The following is a 23,696-nucleotide window of genomic DNA, read 5'->3' as shown; positions in this document are numbered from 1 at the left end:
ATTACATTTTAATTTTGACGTCAAATATATGCACCGAGGATTTAAATGGGGTCGAGACAATTGTCGTCATTAATCTCATTATTTATTTGAAGGGAAATTACAATTTACTACCCTGTGGTTTGGCACATTTGTCAAATATGGCCTTGAGTTTAAGTTTGTGTGCCTTGAGCTTTAGCTCCGACAGTGAAGAGAGGAAATTGTCTAGACACCGCAAAAAAAAAAAAAAAAATAAATAAATAAATAAATAAAATTATGATAAATTATAATTTAATTCCTTAAATTTTGTAGAATCTACAAACTAGTTCTTGTACATTCAAAACCTATCTATTTAGCCATTGACTTTCAAATAAACCTACATGTTAGTCTTTTCATTCAATTTTTTATATAATTTATCATTAATTATACAAAAAAGCAAAAATAATATAATAAAATAGTCCCATATTTTATAATTATTTATTATTTTAATTATAATATTATTATTTTATTTTATCAATATTTTAGGTATATTATGCATTTGAATTAAAAGAATTTATTTGAAAATTTTTATTATTATATTATATCTTTTATAATTAAGAAAAAAATAATCAAGACACTTTCGTGTCTATATACATTCAGATAAGAATAAACATATAGGTTCATTAAAATATTAATAATTAAATAAATAAATTTTAAATATATATCGATTAAAATATAGATTTCATTAAACCTTAAGGACTAAACCTAACGACGTTTAAGCAATTTTCTCTTTTGATAACGGTGCTTAAGTTCGTGATACTTTTTTTCAAAAAGTTAACTTTAATACCTTACTTTAAAATGCGAGAAAGAACATATAATTTTTTTTTTTTAATTTTTCTATTATTCAATATTTTTTTATCTTAACTTTTAAACGTGTCTCAATTAAATTAAATAATTATAATTTTAAATGTATTAATATATACGTGTATTGCTCTATTAAATTTTAAATTTCTCCGTTTGAATTAAATAATTTTTAATTTTCTAATACATTCATTTATATGCGCATTGCCCCATCAAATTCTTTAAGGTTCACAACTGGATAAATATTTTGTTTTAATATAAATTATTAATTTTAATTAAATAAAAGAGAAAATTATTAATGTAATATATAAAATTAACCGAAAAAACGGCCACATGAACAGCAGAATAAGCCCATCATATGTTTTGGTTAATGCACGTTCCACTCCTAAGCATAATAATGAACCAACAGGCACTTGCATTTTAGTGACACTAAAGGACGATTCCCGAGGAAATTATCATGGCAAAAATATCTAAATTTTCATATAGAACCATAGGCCGTCATGATAACGTAAAGAAGAGACATATCACATTTGATGCATTGCTTATTTTGATTATTGACAGGGACAGGGGATTGCCATCACTGGGGTTTTATGGATTAGACAGAGGAATCTCATGCTCCAAGCCAACAGAAGTATTCACACACAGTGATCTCCGTTTCACTATGCAGAGAAAATTTTCTATCAAGACTTTGCTTGCTACTCATAATCAACCATCTTAACCATAAGGAATAATGAAATCGATTTTATTGGAATGGAAATAGGAATCAATTGAATAAATTAAATGATTGATAACTACCAATATCTAATTTCTTCCTTTATTGTTGTTGTATATGAAAAAATGGAGAAAGACTTTCAAGCTCAGCCCTTTTTTTGGCCTCTCTTCTAAAAGGCTTCCTGTTTCGCCACCACAATCGATCAATTCCACTTGTTCGAACAAATTTGCTATTACTAGTTGTAAACTTGGTCTCAAGGGGCTTCTTTTTCCATTCTGTGTGCTGTGGAGAAAGTTTTTTTGGTTCTACAGGCTTGGCACTTGTCAATCTGTCAAACCATTCAAGAAAAACAAAATCAACAAAATTACTAAATCACCCAAAATACATACATATGACAAACCCTTTCTTTACATTTAAAACACCGTACAGAGTATATAAATTGAACGTTTGGAATTAACAAATGTACAAACAATGAAAGTAAAAGGGAACTTTTTGTTTCTCCCAAACAGCATTCTGTAATATAATTTCTCAAAACCTGGAAGGCAACTTTTATCACCCAAACAAATGTTTCTGATTTAAGCTCCGTTTGTTTCACGAAAATTTTTTTAGCATTTTTGGTAGTCAAGAAAATAGGTCAACGAAAAATATTTTCCTGATCAAAGGAAAATTAAATCATTTTTAAGGAAAATTAAATAGAAAATTGTTTTCCATTTTCTAAATTTTGATAATCTTATTAAAATGTGAACACACACACACACACACACACACACACACACACATATATATATATGATATAAACACATACTATTAGTTTTAACATTATAACCAAACAATAGAAAATATTTTCTAAAAAAATATTTTCTATATGCAAATTATTTTCCGCAAAATAAATGGACTCTTAGATAACAATTCGAAAACAGGCCCAAGTTCCTCTCTGAACATAATCCTTCATTACTAAAAATAAAAAGGGAGTGGGGAGGGTGGCAGGGAGAGAAATTGAGTTCAATCAGGTTATTGCATCCAAGACAAGAACATGCTATTGCAATCAGTTAGCCCAAGACAATTTTGAACAATAAACTTACCTCTCATTATCCATTTGCGATGATGGAGATAACTCCATTTTTTCAGGTTCACATGCAGCGCAAACATAGATCTTTGGAGGGCAGAGTAACTTAATACAATCAAAATGATACCACTCATCACATCGATCACAAGTAACTTTTGGTCTATCATCATATGGTTTCCGACAAATGCAGTACACCATACTTCGAGTTCTCAATAACTGCAAAACGCAGCAAACAGTATAGAAATATAGTATAGCATATTCAAGCTCAGAAATACTCAAGCATTTTGTTTTATGAAGTCAAAATTCATTACCTTCAGTTCCTTCTCCAAGTAAACCGGCAAATTTTCAACTTCTGAAATAAGTTCAAAAACTTGATCCAAACCAAGAGCCCCAGAATCCGATGCGACCTGCACAAAGCAAAAACACCATATCATATCTAACTAAAATGATGCCAAGATTACTCGAGTCAAATTATAAGCAATGCGCTGCCAACCTTCTTGGCACGATCTGCCCACTGCAAACCAATGTGCTTTAACTCTGTGACTTTTTGTAGGAAGTAATCTTCAGCAGGTATATTCACAGCCAGTCCCTAAAAAGAAGTTCAAACAGTATTCAACAGAATGTATAAAAGAATAAAAGTTTTGGTTGTCTCAAAAGAGTACAAGAGAGAGGCAGCCCATGCAATTCATATTTTACATCTAGAAAATCCACCACACCACCACCTTCCCCCCTTCTCCTCTTCTAGTGAATCAGAGTCTGCCATATCAGCATATTTTATCCCATTGAAAGCTTTAATAATGCAGTGCACAAGAACCAGCAAAATAATAGCATCTTCTACCTAATGGGCATTGGAAACTGTTGATGATACCTAAACGTTAAATTCTACCAGTAAAATTTTGCAAGGGAACACAGAAAGTTCCTTTCCCTTAGTGTCACAAGCAAGATTAAGTATATTGTAGGCTAAAGCTTCATTTGCAAGACTAAGCAGAGACTAGATAACTTGCTATTACATCATCTGGTTGCTTGTGAAGTTTGATTAAAGTTGCTAGATATTGGCTTGTGCCGTGTTTCTAAATAGTATGACTGTTGCAGCTTAGCCGAGAAAATTAATGGCAGAATTGGTTGGAGATCAATTCCACAGGACATAAAGTGGTGTATAAAGGTCAGTATAAATTCTAGGACATTCAATGAAGTCAATGAAGAAGAGAATCCACATTCAAACTTGAGCCTACAAAGATTATTCATGTGACTATCAATATCAATTGGACTTTCTTCTACACCTTTAGAGTTTCTATAATTTTGGACAATTGAGCTATCTTAAATAGACAGCATGAATATTATCAAAATTCTGAACATTTGCAACTCTTAATCCCAAAAACAAACAGACAAGCAGATGCCGCAACGTCCTACTATACCACTGTTACAACTACAAGACTCTCATTAGCAAACGCTTAAGAACTCTACTAGTAAAACTCCATCATTATCTCAAGCAGAACCCCGAAAACCCAATTAAAATACTGACACATACCTCTTTCATAAGCTGCTCAATCTGTTGCATTGTGGGCTTCTGTATACTCTCTAATAATCTCTTAGACTTCACTCTCCAGGAATTTCTTGCTAACGCCTGTTCAAGGCCATAGTTACCTTGATGATCATGAACACCTGCTACTCGCATGACCTGCAAAAACAAAACCACCATTGGTTAGAAAGATCTTACAAACTGGTAGCTATAGATATTGCATTTTCCATTTGCCAACAACATTTCTATGAGATAACGTTTAGGCAGCATGCGCTGTAAAAACAATAAATAAATCAAGAAGAATTAAATACATCCTCAGCAAAATAACAAAAACAAATGAGGTGGACTAGAAAGAACCTTCAAAGCAATAATCATTTTTTTAGAGATAACATTAAGATCTTTCCCCAAATACGATAATTCAAAATCCAATATTTCTCTCAAGCATGTTTTGCATTCCCGAGCTTGCTCCACAACCTGTCGTAATGAATCTATTTCTTCAATCCTGTGAAAAGCAAGGGCACTTGCACCATCAAACATCTCACCATCATATACACAATAGAAAAATATAAAAATTAATGTATTTTACTGTTCCCACTATAGACTTGGCATCCATCCTGCCCCAATTTATAAAATTCAAACATAACGAAGTTTCACTCACACGAAGAAAAGGAATAGCAATCATCATACTTGCTTAACAACATTTAGCTTTTTTTCAAAAAAAAAAAAGCATTTTTAACCTGAGATAAGCTCATAAACTAAAAGGCAAAATACCCAAGAATATTTCCATAGTATTTGTTTACTATTGCACTCTGATAAGAGTTTTCATTTAGCCCTGCCATACCTATGTCAACACGACATGGAATGTGCCCAAAACACCCATGCAAACGAACACTTGAGTGACAGAGATCTCTCAAGATGAAAAGCATATTGAATTAAAGGATAGGTAAAAGAACAAGTTAAAAAGAGAATTAAACTTTGAATTTAAAGATACGTACAAAACAAGTTAAAAAATTATTGAATATTTTGATAATCCAATGGTTGTAGATGACAATTAATTGTGGCTGGCTTGGATAGATTACTTCAACCCTTTCGGCCTATATGATGTAACCGAGCACCCATGTCTATATTTAGATCCATATCCCGGTATTTTCCATTATAAAGATCACAAGTCTGACAAACGGATATGTACTCATTTCCGACACCAGTACCCAAGTAAGAGTAACATAGCCATCTATTGCAAATATAAAGTTCAAGTAAACGCCACAAGAAGATAAACGAAAAGCATACAAAGTTAAGACCGGCTATCACATACTGCCCAAGGATCCTTCATACGGAAAAACATTAGAAGTTTAGCTTACTTACCCTAGAGAGAAATGTTCTGCATCAGATAAATGTTTGATCAGCATATTTAACTCAGGTTGCCTCACCCCATGTCTCTGCACCAAACAAAGAAAGTGTGAGATGCATACAAAAGCATTTTAAAAGCGAGTCCCAAGAATAAACAGATAAATAAATAAATAAATGCATACAAGAGGACCAACCTCATTTTGAATCATTGATGGATCCTCACAAAAATGACAATAAGGGCAAATATAGACTTCTGCATCATTCACATCAAGTGATGCTGGCTCTAGGCACCGCGTATGGTAGCTGTCCAAATGATAAATAACAAAGGAACCAACCAGATCTAATTCAGAAAAGCAACATAATAATGTGCAAATATGAAAGCAAACAAGACCAATTATTCCCTAGGAAGGGAGAAAAATCCTACAGCACTATTGAACGTGTATCTTGTGTACGTGTAATAGAAGTAATAATTTTGAGTCTTACTGCTCAAGACTCTTCGCAACCAGCCCAAATGATTCCAAGCCATTTTGGAATTTGAAATGACAAATGCCAACCAACCATTGGGATACACAGATTATCTTTGGATCCTTTGAAAAATACTAAAGAAATGAAAACAGTTTTAACATAGCCAAAAATAACTTACTGGTCTTTGCATGTTGAACAAGTTAAAAACTCTTGATCTTCACTATTCCCAGTGCAACACAAGAATAAGTTTCTCGCTGTAAAGCTCTGCAACTTGCCATAGATGTACAGGGATATATCCAGAGAATGTTTGATCTGTCCAATATTGTTCAAAGTATCTCAGCTAAATATCAAGAAAAAAGCATCCCATATCAGAAATAAAAATTAACATAATCCTTGATCAAAACCTTTTGTAAGGCACCAAGCAAAGGATGCCCATCATCTACAAGGATTCCTAAAATCTCCACACATTGTTCCTTCCACTTTTCAACTTTTTGAACTTCAGATGAAACCATATCTAGCTCAGAACAACTAAATGCGCCAGCCTTCCCAAATTCCTGAATGTGATAAATCACTTTAGCTTAATGAAACAAAGAGTACACGTTAATAACATATTAAAGTGAATAAAAAACGAACACAGCTCAAAAAGCTAATACATTTAACAGATTATTTGACTAGTGAAGGTCAGGCCCCAGAATATATAATCCATAAAATTCTATCATATGCAGGAAAAAGGTGGATAAGTATAATATATCATAGCTCTAGAATCATCATATCCAGGTTGACTCAGGAATCTTAAGCAGATTAGTAATACCATACTGAGGTTTGCCAAGTTGGCATTATAACAAAAACAAATACTTTGTATTGCCTAAGCATTTTGGAACTATGAATGGATACTAACACTGATACATATATATATATATATATATATATATAGAGAGAGAGAGAGAGAGAGAGAGAGAGAGAGAGAGAGAGACCCGCTGCAAGTTCCTATGCATCTGCTTTGCAATAACCAGCATTGCAGACTGACCACTGTTCATGGGAAGCCTCCCAATAGCAATATTAGAGCTAATGCATTAAAAATTCCCATGCAAATAAACAACTCCACCAAAGTTAAGCAGATTATGTATAAGACACTGATGCAATTGACCATACCTCAAGTTCTAGTAACAGAGACCAAGAACGTTCCTCAGCCTTAAGATGAAAAAATTGATCCACTTGCTCTTGCCACAACCTATATTTACAGTCACAATGTTCAGAACAATCGAGTACCAGAAACACAGAAATTTAAGGAAAACACATTAAAAAGATACAATACAACTACAAGCAAACTTATATCATCACACTCATCTTACTACGTAAAGCATTCCCTTTAATGCTTATGCTGTTTCAAGCAAATGAGCTTTTTTTATACTTCTTTGATTTGATAGGTAAGATTACTGCTGACTGACCTATGTCATGCAATCGATGGTAAAAAGCAACATATAGCACCAAGAAAATTAAAGAATATGTTATGCAAGTATCACATAATTACATCCAATATGAAAAATGGCTTTTTTTCTTTGAAACACTTTTAATTGACCAAAAAGAAGGCTTCTTCCAAACAAACCTTTCAATAGGAGTTGATACGAGAGAGAGAGAGAGAGAGAGAGAGACTTGACAGAACAAGCACAAAGCCATTGGCCCTAGCAGTAATCACAATATGAATACAGTTGTGATATAAAGTGGAATGAACAAATAAAACATAATGAAAATTTTGGTTCAAATACTCCCAAACCTACAATGAAGATTATATGCTACTCATTAACCTAAAAAAGCTCATATGATATTGCCAAAACTGATGTGACTAAAAAAAGGAAGCTATTGAGGACCATAGCTAAAAAGCATAGTTAAGACAAACACAGGCATAGCTATAAGCTATCATCTAATATAAATGTAAAGAATACTCACAATGATTTCAATGACATGATTTTTTTAGTACAAGTTCATTCAGCAGAAAAGTGGCTTCAATTATATGCAAAATCTCATGTATAAAGATATCCTTGTAGGCTTGTGTTTTATGGAAGAATACAGAAAAGGCATACCAGCATGTTGAACCACGTGCATAGAAAACAAAATCAAAAGATGCGTGTGTGTGTGTGTGTGTGTGTGTGTGTGTGTGTGTGTGTGTGTGCGCACGTGTTCCATCCTACAAATTTACAGAATAAATTTTCAGTTAAGAAGGCAGGATAAAACAATTGATAGAATAAAATTGTATTTAAAAAATTAAAAAGACTCACTTGTGTTTCTGAATAGCATTTACCAGTTGATCAACCACCATTGGAAAGGAGACATTTAAACTCTGTAATTAGATCACTTAACATGAGCAAAAGCCATGGAGTGCACAAAGACGTGAAGCAATAGAACTAATGTAAGAGTACCTGAGATTTCGCAAGAACTTCTTCTGCCTCACTCAACCTGCATCTTTCAAAATTACTTCGCATATGAATTAACTCCAAGGCTTTCCCGAGCCATTTAACCCCACCAATTAAAGAGCTCCACAGAGAACTAGGAACACATGTAATAGAGAGATTCTCTGAAGCCTCCAACAAGCTCTCAACATCCTACAGTAATAGAACAAATACAAATTCTTTACCAAATGAGTCAACTATTAAGAAACTATCAAACAAGCCAAAAAGGCTCAAAGTCTTGATAAGGTGGTTTGTTGCCAAGACTGTTCAATTAAGTTCAGGATTAATAGATGTGAAACCATAGGTTCCTAGAGCATGGTACATCTCGAGTCTCATGGTATGGGTACAAGGATGGAATGCCACTTAAATGTAAGGTACGCGGGCATAGATTTAGTTGATAAGCCGATCTGGTTTGCAGTACTACATTACAATTATTATTATCATTGAACAATTTAAAATATATAATTCCTGCACCTTTGTTAAATATAGGAGTGGTTTTTTTTAGAAACAATCACATCTGGCACTCTTCACATCCCTATAGTAGATCTTAAATAAGCAGTTAAATATCACTCCTTCACCTAACCCCACAGTCTCCACCTAAGCATAGACAAGAAAGAGAGTCCATTATTCTACTACTCTTCTTTTCTAGTTTTTGGCATTGCTGCTGCTTCTTCTGGGGTTTTCCGTCTCCTCATCCACCCTGAATCCTTGCCCTCTTTCTCTGCAATTTTTGCTGAGCTATTGGATCACTCACTTTGATGATCCAGATCACATCCCCAAGTGATTTGGGACACCACAAGCGATGGGGGTTCTAGCAAATCAGGTAAGAATTGACTGAAGTAACAAAATTGGTCAAATATCAATGTTAAAACCAATGCTTCGTGTGTCAGAGTCCTATGGGCAAGACATACTACACAATACCCATAATTATTTAAAATCCACAAGAAAGTTTTTACTTGCAATGAGCAACAAATCAACACAAGTTGCTAACATTAACACCATAAAAGGGCGTTCCCAACTGCTCAAGGCTTCCTGCTTTATAAGGATCAGGAGAGGTCATCTATGGTACACAGCCTTCCCCACTGTTTGCAGAGAGGCTGTTTCCAGATTAACAGCAATGAAATACAAAACCAAATTAAGTGCAACTTGATAGGTTTAATAACTTGTATTAAAAGTAATTATTTACTTAGGAAAAAAGGCACATGTTTATTCTACAAATCAAATATCAAAATTTAAAGGGCAAAAAGCTACAAGGTCAACATTGATGAATTTCTGACCTCAAAGGAAGGAGCAGCATAGCACAAAGAAAGGGCCCTATTGCACCATTGCAGCATAGAACAAGCATTCTGAAGTTTTGGAATCTCAAGGAAGTCAAAACCAAGAGATAGACCAGCTTTTGTGATGGATTCTATTCTAGTAACTGAAAGCCCAATTCTCATTGTAAGATCACTGTTCTTTCCATCACCAACATAACTTGTACTCAATATGCACCCTGCATCCTGCAATGCATTGCAGGCAACCTGCTTCCATTCCTCACAATTCTTTAAAATTATTTCAAGCATTCTTCTTTCATCTAAAGTTATTTTAAGTAACTTGGACTGCAAAACTAAGTCCTGCATTATAAATTAAGCATTTTTTTAAATATTAACAGTCAATTCAATCACAATGTTTAGTTAAGGTAGTACATTCTGAAGACAACAAACCTTCAGGTCCTCAAGTTTAAGCAAAGAACAAGTGCCAGATTCCATGCGAGAGGAAGACCCTAAAAATGTCTCTGAATTCTTTACCCATAACTTGGCCATTACCACAGCATCTTTGACATCATTTAAAGTAGGTAAAATCACAGATATGTCTTTGGCACTCCTGAAAGATTAAAACTTGAAGATTATAATAAAATAAAATAAAAAAAAGATGATGAAATTCAAATGAGTCAAGGAAAAGTAAAGAATGTTCAAAACCTTATAATGTCCTCAAAGTCAGACATTTCTGCTCCATGTTCAAGAACTTTTGCTGCTTCTTCTTCCCAAGACAAGGCAGCTGCAAGCACTCCGCATACATCAACAAATAACTTCTCGCTCTCAATCTGTAGCCTGTGGGGAAAAATGCCATGCATGAAATAAAAATCTAACAAAATAAATAGTTCTTTATTGTCAAATTCTCTGTAGCATCAAGGCAAGAAGCATACGCAGTAGCATCCATCATAAGTTGCTGAATGAAGTCCAAGGGCATTTTGGAATTGCGTGCCTGCATAAGAAGTGTCCAAAAAGAATTAGTAATGAATGCACAACGATTATAGTTGTTTCCTCTAAATAGCACATCCATCACCAATCAATCAGCAGCTATTCATTATCCAGTAGCCATTCAAAGCCATAAAAATTTGCAGACAGAATAAGGTGCTGAGAGCTTTGGAAAAGAGACTATTAGAACAAAACATGCAAGATGACATTCTAACTGCAAAAGGAAACATTTAAAACAATTGAACATAAAAAGAAAGGTAAAATATTAGTTACCTTCAAAGCTTTCTTCCTGCAACAAGCCTTCTTCAACTCAACCTCAATAAGAGACAGCTTCTCAACTGTTAAAGAAATGAATCAAACATCATAACACTACAAAATAGTAGAAAAAAATGGTGACGACAGACACCAAAAATTCATATCAGAGAATAGCAAAGTCAATAAAGATTCAAAACCTTGAATTCTCAAAGATGCTCCATCTTTCAGAAGGCATTCTAATTCATCAACCACATTGTCTTGATCTTCCTGTTGACCAACATTCACCAAAACATCATCACAACGGGCAATCCATGAAACAGCATCAAGGTGATATTGCTTCAGTAGCATCAACTCTGGTACATTAACAGTAAATTTATCCCATTCTCGAAGTAGCCCTTCAACATTCTGCACCAGTCAAAAGTTCAAATTTATGCCCCTAAACTCACCATAAACTTGGAATGGGGTGATAATGACAACATATATCCATATGCTTACGTTTAGACTAATAGGAACTTTCAAAATTTCACTACACTGAGCCTGACATAATTCAGCATCTCTTAACAGATCCAAAAGCATTTCTGCTTCAGGAAGCCTTACTTGAAGCTCTGATATCTATTCAACAAAACAATGAAACATCAAAACCAAGACTGGAAATTGATAAACCTCAGCAAGTTTACAATAACAAAACTCAATTCACCTCTGACTTCAACTTGTAAAGCATATCAATACTAACTGCAGCAGAACCTTTTTCTGAGATGCATTTCTTTGCGCATTCTGTCCATGCCTAAAGGATGAGTGTAACCACATAAGCAACAAATATACAGCAAGATAACTACTGCAACAATAAAATTCCAAGTTGCACACTTTGGCAAAAAGACTTTTGGCCAAAAGGAATTTTAATATAAAAGCACTCTAATTGCAGATAATTAAGCAACAATGAAAGCAAGGAATGTAAGAAATGTAAAGTAGACAATGTCATATACCATAACACTATAGAAAAGCAAAGAACACGAGAATAGTAAAGAAGACATCATATACCATAACACTATAGAAAAGAATTGAATCTCATGAAACAGCTTAAAAAAAAAAAAAATCGTTTCATCATGAATGAAACCATATTCATAGATTCATCTTCCAAGGTAAATCCCTAGCTACAAATCATCCATGAGGAACTAAAAATTGAAGGAATATCAGAACAAGTGTTTTTCAAACTAAAAAAATATAGACATGCAACGAGCCAAGTTAGTTAGACTGCAAAGGATTGGTGCAAAGGCCCTTGGTTTGGGTTGGTTCAGGTTACCTACACTCAAACTGGGAAGCAAAACAAAGTCATCTCCTCTCAAAATAATTAAACAAGGACCAAAAAGCATCAAGAACATAAATTAAACCAAAATAAATAGGTAATGCATTTCACTCTATGTCTATGGGGCATCCAAACTCAAGTTGAAACCCTAAGAGGCAGTTGATAACAAAAGACAAAAGATTATACAAAAAATTCAAAAGTTAAATACATCAACAAATGTACCTTTGCCGATGAAATTTTCTGAAGTAATTTCTCACTTTCTTTTATATAGATTGGGAAATCACAAACTTTTGAGCACAACAATTCCAACTCGGAGATCTGAGAGCGACAATCAGAAAGAATGAATGATATTAACTAAACAGAGTGAATATGAGCATAAAATCAGTTCCAACATTATCACAAAATCATGTGCAATGGCATATATAGAGGTACTTTTGAACATGATGATAAAACAGAATCAAATTCCTGAATCAACAGCCTGGCTTCTTCTGCATGCTTCTGCATGAAATAAATCAAACAGGTGTTGTTTCAATTAGCAGACCTAAAAAAAAATGCAAAGCAGAAACTACTCACAAACCATAATAACCTTCAATTTGAGATGCCCAGGCTCATTACAGGGCACAGGATCAAAATCCAGCAATTCATTGATATAATCCATGTGCACTCTCTCAAAACTGCAGTGACATGACCAGTTTTCAACTTTAGAAAGGCAATCTCTTATTCCTTCTGCCCATTTCTGAGCTACAATCAATTTCTTTGCCATGTCTCTCACCTATATTAGAAAGAAATAACATATTTCATTAAGACATTATTTTCATAGCATATATGACTAAGAGCTATGCAAACTCACTGGATTCATCTCAGAACCAGCCCAAAGAAATTGTTCAGCTTCCTTCAGCAGCGTAGCAAATGCATCACTACAGTATGCATTCTGAAAAGTCTTGCAGGAGCGCAAAAGCCATTGCTCAGCAAGTTGAGCCAGACTGACATGGCCACCTTTGACCTACACACATTCCATGATATCAGAAAATAGTTTTATAATTAAATCCTACTAATTGAAGCATTTATTAGCAAATGACGTGCTACAGTAGGCAAATGACACTATATGTTACATAACACAGTGAGATAAAACAATTCTCACTGTCACAGGACCATCATTTGACTCAAATCTCTCCAGAATACCCTCTTAGAAATAATTCATAATAGTTCAACTACCAGCTTCAGTTTGACCCCCACAAGCAATAACTCCATGTGAAATAGCACCAATTCCATAGCCAGTATAACTTGTTCCCTCTTTTCAATTATGTTAATCTATGGCAATAAACCATTGATTATGTTTAACTCAGTTAAGAAGACCTCGAATTTGATATGCCAAACTAATACATTTTATACTTGAACAAAGAACAATAAATATCCAACAAATTGCTCATGTCCATAAATCCAGATAACAAAAACTTACACAAGCAAATTGGCTGATTTGAAAACAAGTCCAAACACAATATTTCGAACATATCTAGTGACTTATGATTTTAAGTAAATCCAGCCAATAGTATAAGGATTTCATAATTATCAACTACTTGTCAAAAGAGAAATGACCTTCTTTGTCAAGACATTCATCTCATTGGAACGGGCGTTTTGCCTTTGTAAGCTATAACTCTCTGATTTCTCGTCAGAACCACACTTATCCACTTTAAGCAGCAAACCATACAATTCTGCAAGCGTATAACGATAAAGAAGGCAAAGTCTGCTGGATTTGCATTCACAAATGTGCTCCCAATGCTGCATCAAGGTAAAATGTAGTCATTCATCTTAGAGAAATGTACTTCAAAAACAAGCATTAAAAGTTGGAAAACAAAAGGATGAAAACTTGACCAATGCAAACTTAATTCTAGTAAGCTTCCTTATTTGGTCCAAAAGGAATAAAATTCATATCCATTATCAAAAACCAAAAAAGAAAATCCATATAAAGTATTACAATTTACGGAAACATATACAATTATCCACAGATGAAAAGTAAGCTCCCATTTTCTTTTACAGATATTCAATAGGATTTCTACATTCTCAGAAGCCCTCAAGTTTTGTTCTCTCTGAGCAATCCACAAAATAGCAAAAGGTATAGCATCTATTACCAAACCCTGCCTTAAAATGAAACCCCCTCCAAGTATTAATTTCATCTACATTCTCCACATTAGATCCAACTAATTCTAAAGAATTGCATACACCAAGCCAAAGTTTTAGTTTTTCATAAATGATAGTCATAAAAACAAAAGAAATGAGTATGTATCAATAAGAACTAACAATAAATATGGTTAACTATGACGCGGATTAAAATGTAAAGCAAATACCTTTAGATAGAAAAGGAAAATAAATAAATAAATAAAATAAAAGAAGAGCAAATTATGTAGTTTTTACATTGCAAATTGGGCTCAGAAGACATATGGAACAATCAACACAAGGACAAATGTTTTCTTTCTTTCTAATTAGCGAGGATAATAGAGGAAAAAAGTTAAATTAATTGACAATTAGAAAAAGATTTTCAAAATAAGTAATTGTCAAGTTTGCATACCTCCAGGCATATGTATGCAGATGGCCTACAATTACAAACAACCGCAGAAAGATAAAGATACTGCTTGCAAATAATGCATGTTGGATCCTGAAAAAGCGACAAGGAATCACTGTAAGCATGCCATGTTGGCAGAGAAAGTCAAGGACAAAGTGTGTAATAAGAAAATGAATTGTGCCCAACTCAAACCCAAAAGCTAGCTTTTTTTTTTTTTTGGGGGGGGGGGGGGGGTGGTGTGGGGTGGGGAGGGGCATATTACACACATACTAAACTGATGGGGTATATTTAACAGTGTGCATCAGTTATGACATCACCTCTTCAGTACCAACATATTCAGGACATTTCCGACAGGGCATGAGAGATGATTTGACAATGCCACTTCTCCAAAGTCTCTCTCTCCCGGTCTTCTCTTTAGTATATATCCTCAGTAATTCTTTCTTCAAATAAGGTGATACTTGGTTATCACAATTGCCCTGTGCAGTAAACAAACAAAAATTTCCATGTGTAATTCACACAAAAGAGATCAGAATTTCAACACAGAAAGCAAGCAGTCATCTGAAGAATTTATAAGTTTGCAATAAAGATTATCAGTGGTAAAAGATTAACATAAGTATATCATAACCAAAGAAATTCTTCTCAATAATATCGTCTCCAAATTGAAGTAAAGTACCAAAGAAGAGCTCCACTTAGACAAGCAGAACACCCAAAAAAAATCTGACAGAGAGCAAATCTATGCTGAGGAAGCAACAACAGGGATATGGACTCAAAGCAAATAATTTATAGTGCAAATCTCTTTTTGGATGTTGAACATGGGACTAAGAACAGTTGGGCAATTTGGAGTTTACATTGTGGTTTCTACTGTCTATCTCTGAGAAAGTTTAGGATGCCATTTTCACATTTTATTGTTTGGCTTGGAAAGTCAATTGTCAAGTTAAAACAAGTTGCTACCTCAGCATTGCCCTCTGCATAAGGCAGCGTCCAATTAATTATTACCTAGTGGAAACATAATCATCTAGATTTCTGACCAATCAGCTGGAATCAATTTATTATTATTATCTTTCATTTAGTGGGCTTCACCATTTGGAACACTAAAATATCATATTCATCATAATGTGCTAGTAAAGTGTATATTGGAATGTGGAGATAACTTACAAACTTAGCTACCACGCAAAGAAGTTCCTCATGAGATAAAACAGCAGTTTTATGATACATCTGATACCTATCTGCTCCAAACCCACCATGAGGTAGCCAGTCAGCAGGAGCAAAATTGACAGCTTCTGCACAATTCAAACCTGAAAAAGATGGAACAACAAAAATGTGTGTTAATAGTCAGCATATCATTGCATAAAACCATAATTAAGTAAATTAAAATAATTAACTTCAATTTAACTATTGCATTACCAAAATTGAATCCTCCATGATAAGACCTGGGGAAGGTGATGACAAAATTTCCAGGCTCCTAGCAAAGAGCACGCAGAGAAAGAATGTGATGAAAGGAAACAATTGAGTTTAGAGACAAAGCTTTAATAACCACTAAAAACAAATCTCTTTCAGGAAGACATTATACAGCCACTTTATAGATAACCAAAAAGGTGGAAAAGATTTGATTTGGCAGTAGTTTCTTTTTCTGTACTCATTAATATACGCTTCATAGAACACATCATGTTCTTTTCTATTTAATTACTCTTGTATACAAACTAAAATAAGTAATAAGAAATTCACAGCCTTATGTATCAAACCTGCAGTACACTATAGACTGGAACTCCATTTTCTTGCAAGACAGATGGGTTCAACATTGTGACAAGCTGAAAGAGTAGATCTGGTTGTGCATCAAAAAGATCAGGAAGACAATTCCGCATCACCTACAGAATAGACGAAAATCTCAACTATCTAGAGAAAAATTATCATACTAAAAAGAAGCAGCATTCAGGAAGAAAACTAACAGAAATATGAGAGAACAAGTAAACTCTCTGTAACTAACCAACAAAGATACCATGGAAGAATATAGAAAAGACACCATAGCTCATAAATGCAAAATAACTACCTTCTCAAAAGAATTGACTTCATTACCAGGTACACTGTACCAACATTTTGGCTCTCCCCTGAGAAGATAAGATAAGTAATGGGCATCAGCTTTCATATAACCAACAATGCCTTATATGCACCATAAAGCATGAAAAAACTCATCAATCCAAACCACAAAACTATAGAAGCAGGGAAAAACATTTATTACGAAGCACAGAATAATAATTGCTCAATCAAAGAGTCAATTAAGATGAGACTTATGTCAAGACATCTCAAGGACCATTGTTTGACGGCTGGAAAACAAATTTCTGAATCTTAAGAAACAAATTCAGCCCAAGCATTACAAGTTGACACAAAAAAAAAGGGCTCCAATTAGAAGGTTAAAAACACAAGGTTATCAAGTCTCCCATATCCCAAACAAAAAACTGCAACTGCTTTATTCCTGCTTGGTTGAGTTGCCACTCTCTCATACCAAACTATCTTGGATTGCCCGAGAGCATCAGTTGACAGTAATTCATCAAAAGGTAAAAGAAACAGATTCAAAATAGATAGTATCCTAATCATTAGCTTATAGATAAAAGCCCAACCACCTAAAGTATCCTTAACAAAACATGACAACAAAAATAATAATTTAACAAAAAAAAAACTCTGTTTTGGTCATTGCACCATATGAAACTGTGGTCCATGCACACATGGGCAATAGACTCTGCAGCCAAAAAAGGAATAAGAAAATGACATCTTGCTTTTGTTGTTTTCACATTTTTTGGCAGCATGGATGCTAATGAACTTTACCCTCCCAAACACCCCCCACCCCCAACCACACATATACTTAAAACAGTCATGACCAGGCAAAAAGGCAGAACATCCTTAACATATACACATAAATCATATTTTTGGCAATGTTCCAACATCTTTCATTTGCAAAAGCAATGAGGAACTGACCCCACATTGTAATTGATATGCAAGTTAGCATAACAGCCATTCTTCTCTTGCATAGTCAACTAAACTATTTCTTGGCTTATTTTTGGTTCTATAAATTCCCTCTTTTCTGATAAGAAACAACAATATACTTATTGAGGAAAATTTTTCTTAGTTTCCTTCTCCTTCAATTTCACCGCTTTAAAAAGTAGTAGATCACAATTTTCACCTTTTTGTGAAAATTCACTGCCCTTCAACTCAACACCAGTAATCAAACAAATCCTTCAGATTATCATTTTTCATTTCATAGTCAAAGAAAGATACACCTTCTGTTAGAAAAAAAAAATATATATATATAGAGCAAAGTAGATAAATGATAATGACACATACCAGTGCAGATAATTCATAGAGTAAAAACAGTGATCTTCAAAATGCCAGCAAAAAGATGAGAATAGCATGCCAATATACAGCCAGGGCACCATAACACCAGTTATATTATGATGAACAGCTTGAAGCATTGATCCTTTCAACTTGGGCAAGTTATTGAGATTCCATGGGCTAACACAATATTCATCCCATACCTTAGCCTCAACAGATTCTGGTCTCTGATCATTTACACGTGGAAATCCACTCCCATAAATTGAAGTATCCAAATCACTACCATACATAACTTCAACTTCACCTGCTGATCCCTCCACAATTTCCCAAAACTTTTTCTCCATTTGCACCCGTGAAGCAGAACCTGATCCAAACCATTTCCTCTTGGCCCGTTCAGCAACACGCCTAAAAGCTTCCACCGTAAAGCGTTTACCAGGCACAAAACCAAAGCTATCCTTATCCGAGTTCAAGCATTCAAAGCAATACCAATTCCCAGGAGGGATTTGCTTTAGTGGAGGCGAGAGACAATAAATGTGCCATCCCTTATTACACCTATCGCACAAAAGCATCACTTCACCATGCAAACCACTCTTGCATTGCTCACACATTTGATCAAGCTCTTCAACTTCCCCCTTCTCAACTTTATTGGAAACCCTGACCTTCTCACCATCAACATTCTTTCTTCTCCTTTTTGATCCATAAATCTCAGCTTTATCTTGACATTTCTTATCCTCTTCCACTCCCCTTTTGAAACTCTTAGTCGTTCCCTTATTCAGCCGGTTATAATACTTCTCATAATCATACAGATGCTCAAAATACAATTGACACAAAACATGCTTTGCACACTCTGAAATCTTCTTCCCTGAAGTCACAAATTTGGAAACCTCCCGCCACTTCTTCTCCTTCACAACTTTATCATACCCACCAAACCTCTTCACAGCATTAAACAATTTACACAAATCCAACTCTTCCCCTTCAAAAATCACCCTCTTCCTCGACTTCTTACCACAATGATCCTCCAAAAACCTCCTGTACTCCAACTCAAAAGTTTTTGAATCACACGAAGCAGGCCTAGCCTGTAACTGATGAATAGCCTGTGTTTTCGTGGGAAAGCTAAAATTATCCAAATTCAATGCAAATGGTGGTGTCCAGCTCTTTGGTGGGACAATCTTACATATCCCATATTTCTCAGCCTCTGCTCTGATCTTGTATATATACCCTAAAGGGTCCTTAAATTCCTCTTCACTAGGATAATAAACTGGTGCTGGAGGTATATGCAATGACCCAGATGATGGTACACTGAAGTTTTGAACCAAAACCCCTTTCTCCACAGCTCTAGGCCTCCCCTTCCCCATTCCCACTACTCACATATTATATCTATGCATCCATAAATATAAGTATAAAACAAATGAAACTTAACAATCCAATAGTGTTAAGATCCCCAAACAATGAAACACTTATAAATTCTAGGGTTTGAACCGTACCTTGAAAAAGTGAGAGAGAAAGAGAAAAGGTCTGCTTCGTGTGCTCTCTTTGTTTATAGAGTAATGGATAGAGAGTGAGTTTCGTGGGAAATTTGGTTACATCTTACAAGCCAAGTGAAGTGATTTTTAGATTTTTATATATAAAATTTTTTATATCGTTACATTTTCAGGTCTAAAAGTAAAAATATTTACCAAAAGGGTAAATTAAATTTTTATTTTTTTTTTCTATTTTATTATCCTTTGGACGGATGGGTCGTCGTTTTTGTGTTTCATAGCCACGTGTACTTTTCTCCGTATGCATCGAGGCGAAGACTTCGGAGAAGACTTCACTGGCGTAACATGCTTGCATCTCACGCTCCATCGGATTGGGTCATTGGGATAAAAAAGATGGCTGTGATAGTTTTTTGTGGTAATTGCGCGTTTGGAAATGCAGCGTTGGAGTAGCAGAAAGATATTTTAAAAAACAATTATTATAAACACAATTTCGCTTTAATAATAATCGATTAACAAATTACATATTTACTATAATATTCCATTAAGCTTAATCTGATATGACTAAATATGTTTTAATTTAAAATTTTTATTTTTTAATTTTTAAATTAAAAAATTTATTTTATAAATAAATATACATAATTTTTTATTATTTTATTTATTAATTGTGTGTACTAATATCCTAATATAGATAAAAATTTTCCATAGTACTTGTTATCAAAATTGGATCAGTCAAATGAAGTTTGATTTTATTCATATTCACAATAAATATGATTGACTCTGACTTCCCAATCAGTAGCACCTAATTCCCTCAACTGTTATATAGTTATTGTGAATATGTATAAAATTTTCCATAACAATATAAAAATTTTTTGTATTTAATATGCCATAGAATTTAAATTTTAAAATTTCAATTAAAAATTTTAATTTTTTGAAATTATATATTAAAATTTTTTTAAAATTATTTTTTTTATAATTATTTATAAAATTTGTTAAACCATTAATTGTAATAATATATTATTATTGTTCTGAAAAGATTATGGATTTTATGATGTATAATTAATTTATATTTAATAATATATTAATTAAATTTTAGTTTAATATTGATTAAATCTTAAATTCTTAATTTTCTATTGTCATCAGTTTAATGGCCTAGTTAATAACTATTGAATTAAGTTTTTAAATTTGGATTCATGTATTTATTATTATCTATATTTTAATTAATTTTAAATATATTTAATACAATAATTATTAAATTTATTCACACATAAAATTGTTTTATATTAAATACAGTGGAAAAAATATACAACTTGAAGAATAGACTAGTGAACCGGACTGAACCGATTGATCAGACTAATGAATCGGACTCTAAATCAATTTACTTTGTAGTTAATCAAGTATCAGTCTAGAATTATAGTTGAATCAGATCAAGAATTGACCCGCTTTGACTTAGTTGGTTGGACCAATGAACTAATGTAACCCGATTCAAATGGTTAATAGGACCATTTTTTTTTTAGTGTACTGGTGAACATAATTAAACCCAAGAGCTCATAAAAAAATCTTTAAAATCACAACCAATTGAGTTAACTTGATAATTATAAATTTATTAATCCAAACAATATATATCTCTTATTCTATAATAAGATAATAAATTACATAAAATGATATGTTTTTATTTATTTTCTACCATATAGTTAATATTTTATAAATTAAAAATATTTACACGTTTATAAAATTTTTAATTTATTACTCATAAATATTAAAATAATAAAATGTTTAAAATAGAATATTTTATGTAAAATTTTAATATATTATTAAAATTTATATAATATTACTTAATAAATATTGAAATTTTCATTTTAAATCGTTAAAAGTTAATTAATTACATTTATTTATATTAACATGTATTACATTTAATTAATTTAATTATATGTATTTAATTAATTTTTAAAAATTCACTAATTGAACTATTGACCTACTAATTTATCCACCCAATCCCTTCATCGGGTTAATTTTCACATAGGTTGAATTTTTTTTTTTATTACCTACATCAAAATTTAAATAAAAAAATAAAAAAAAAAGCTTATAATAAACGACATTTTGACACATTGTGCTCTACATTTTTTTTTACAATAAAATTGCTTTCATTATTCATGCAAAAATAAAAGATAAAATATAAAATAGAAAGAGGAATACTCACTATGAAAATAAAAAAACATCAAAAATAAAATGAACAAGTGAAATTATTTGCATGTTGTTAGAATTATTATTGTCTTTTATTTTATAAAATTTAATTAATTTTACTAACAAAAATAAAAATAAAATAATTACTAAATAAAATATTTATTTCTCTTATTTTATAAAAATAAAATTTTTTTATTTATCTGAAATTATAATTCACTTTCATTTTAAAAAGTAATTAATTTATTAGTTTTCTGATATATTCATATTTAATGTATATTTTGATTAAGTAATATAACATTAACTAAATATAGTTAGAGTAATTAATATGACTTATATAAGTATTAGTAGAACGTATATTAAGGTTAGGAAGCTAAAATAATGTTTTTTGAAAAAGCATATTCAAAAATTATTGGAAAAAATAATTTGATAAAGTTTTTTTTTAATTATTTTTAATTTTTAAAAAATTTATAAAAAATTAAAAATGCAATATAAAAAAGGAAAAAGCCGCCTAGCTATACTATTTCTTATAGGATAATTTACATGAAAAGATTAGCTAGTAGAAAACGTAGACACATATACATAAGTAGAGCCTATAAAATGAAAATTATTTAGTGGGTCTCAAGAAATAATAACTAATTAACAATTTTTCATTTAAAAAAAATGGCTATAATTGTTTATGTGACGATTAATTACTGCTTGCTATTTTATATTAAATAAAGACATGGAATCACGGTTGTAGTCTATGTTTCTCCTGTACAAGGCCTTCGGTCTTCATGGCTTGGCCTTCTCCTAAGTTGTGCATGCCTGTTACTCCCATCACTCTAATTGCTAATAATCATTATATCACTCCACCTATGAATTCTACTTGTGACAATATAGGCAATGGAATCCACGTCTCGAGCACCATAGTAAGGAATTTTGTCGAAGGCGCATCTTACTTTTGCTGTGCTCCAGGAACCATCGGTGGAGTACAAGGCCCTATGGGAAGAATGCGCTTATACATCTGATATAATTACGGCAACTGATCAACCAATTAGTGATGAAGTAGATGTATCATCCATTTTACTATGATTGAATGGGTGGAATGGGTTCACCTTGTATGAAGACTCAGTTGCCTTCGCCTATGTAGTACGGAGATAAAAATGCAGACACAGGAAAACGCATAAACGGACAAGGAAAAATGTGTAATATATATATATATATATATATATATATATATATATATATGAAAGATGTTCAACAACAAATAAAGTCCAAATTAACATTCAAATTTAACCATAAAGATATATATTTAGAAGTTTTATACTTATAAGAAAAAAAAAATACAACACATAATGTTAAAAAATGAAAAGATAATGAAATTTATGACATTTCCTCTATTTCACTGTCTTTGTTCTTCTCTATGCTTATAGTTACATTTTCATAAAAAAAAACATACCCTGACTCTAGTTCATTCAATAAAAGGTTGGCAAACTTAAGAATTTCCACATCTTCCATGCTCCCAAATTGATCATCACCAACATCCCACAATTTTATCTTTTCATCATAATAGTGAGAGTAGTTTCTCGATAAAAAACGAAAATTATTATGAATAAAAATTAAGTCCTTTGCACATTTTAGAGTTAATTTATTCCTTCTACATAATAAGTACTCTAATTCCTGTCACAACAAGAGGAGGAAGTAAGTTGTCTAAGTACTTTAAAAGCCAACATTTGAAGTAAAGGTGCATTGGAATCAAAATATGCCAACCACTTTCTAAAATCTGTAGCATACATACTTTCAATAGAATCAGGATCTGCAAAAGGCCTACTTTTTAAAGAAAAATTTGCAAATTCATCATTTGCTATAATTCGCTCATCTTCATTAAAAAAAAAAAATTATCCTAAAGCACTTAATTCTTTCAGTTGATACTTCTCCATCCATATGAGGAGGCACTCTAACTTCTTCCTCTTAAAGCCATTTTTCACTGTAAAATCTTCAAAAATA

General features: G+C 32.7%; 1 protein-coding gene across 2 annotated transcripts; it reads right to left on the bottom strand.

Moving 5' to 3' along the window:
• Positions 1 to 1,544: 1,544 nt before the first annotated feature.
• On the bottom strand, positions 1,545 to 19,645 carry LOC110672143 (lysine-specific demethylase JMJ17). Of its 2 annotated transcripts, XM_058153671.1 has the most exons (34): positions 19,536 to 19,619; positions 18,064 to 19,428; positions 16,775 to 16,832; positions 16,470 to 16,592; positions 16,132 to 16,189; positions 15,883 to 16,022; positions 15,045 to 15,203; positions 14,734 to 14,820; positions 13,764 to 13,946; positions 13,018 to 13,170; positions 12,754 to 12,939; positions 12,600 to 12,665; positions 12,390 to 12,485; positions 11,562 to 11,648; positions 11,360 to 11,476; positions 11,062 to 11,269; positions 10,883 to 10,947; positions 10,558 to 10,616; positions 10,331 to 10,462; positions 10,076 to 10,235; positions 9,650 to 9,985; positions 8,343 to 8,525; positions 8,202 to 8,263; positions 7,078 to 7,156; positions 6,330 to 6,479; positions 6,104 to 6,237; positions 5,655 to 5,763; positions 5,476 to 5,549; positions 4,471 to 4,615; positions 4,123 to 4,272; positions 3,088 to 3,183; positions 2,906 to 3,001; positions 2,611 to 2,810; positions 1,545 to 1,856 (listed from the first exon to the last, which is right to left on the bottom strand). In XM_058153671.1, exons 2-34 carry the CDS (start codon positions 19,404 to 19,406, stop codon positions 1,631 to 1,633), a joined length of 5,520 nt encoding a protein of 1,839 aa, XP_058009654.1. In that variant the 5' UTR covers positions 19,407 to 19,428; positions 19,536 to 19,619; the 3' UTR covers positions 1,545 to 1,630. The 2 variants fall into 2 exon arrangements, with proteins under 2 accessions (XP_058009654.1, XP_021690527.2); XM_021834835.2 differs by having other exon boundaries at positions 18,064 to 19,645.
• Positions 19,646 to 23,696: the final 4,051 nt, after the last annotated feature.

Source organism: Hevea brasiliensis, chromosome 9 (genome assembly GCF_030052815.1).
Source record: "Hevea brasiliensis isolate MT/VB/25A 57/8 chromosome 9, ASM3005281v1, whole genome shotgun sequence".
NCBI classification, from domain to species: domain Eukaryota; kingdom Viridiplantae; phylum Streptophyta; class Magnoliopsida; order Malpighiales; family Euphorbiaceae; genus Hevea; species Hevea brasiliensis.
The sequence above is the reverse complement of the archived record's forward strand: the minus strand, read 5'-3'. Positions and strand labels throughout refer to the sequence as shown.

What these genes read in the sequence shown, in the direction of transcription:
- LOC110672143 (XM_021834835.2), bottom strand. Translation starts at nt 19,406, where the DNA reads ATGGGGAAGGGGAGGCCTAGAGCTGTGGAGAAAGGGGTTTTGGTTCAA. An exon ending in CTGGTTCTGAGATGAATCCA is followed by an intron (nt 12,940 to 13,017) that starts GTGAGTTTGCAT and finishes TTTCTAATATAG; the next exon opens with GTGAGAGACATGGCAAAGAA. An exon ending in AAGTTCCTATTAGTCTAAAC is followed by an intron (nt 11,270 to 11,359) that starts GTAAGCATATGG and finishes TGACTGGTGCAG; the next exon opens with AATGTTGAAGGGCTACTTCG.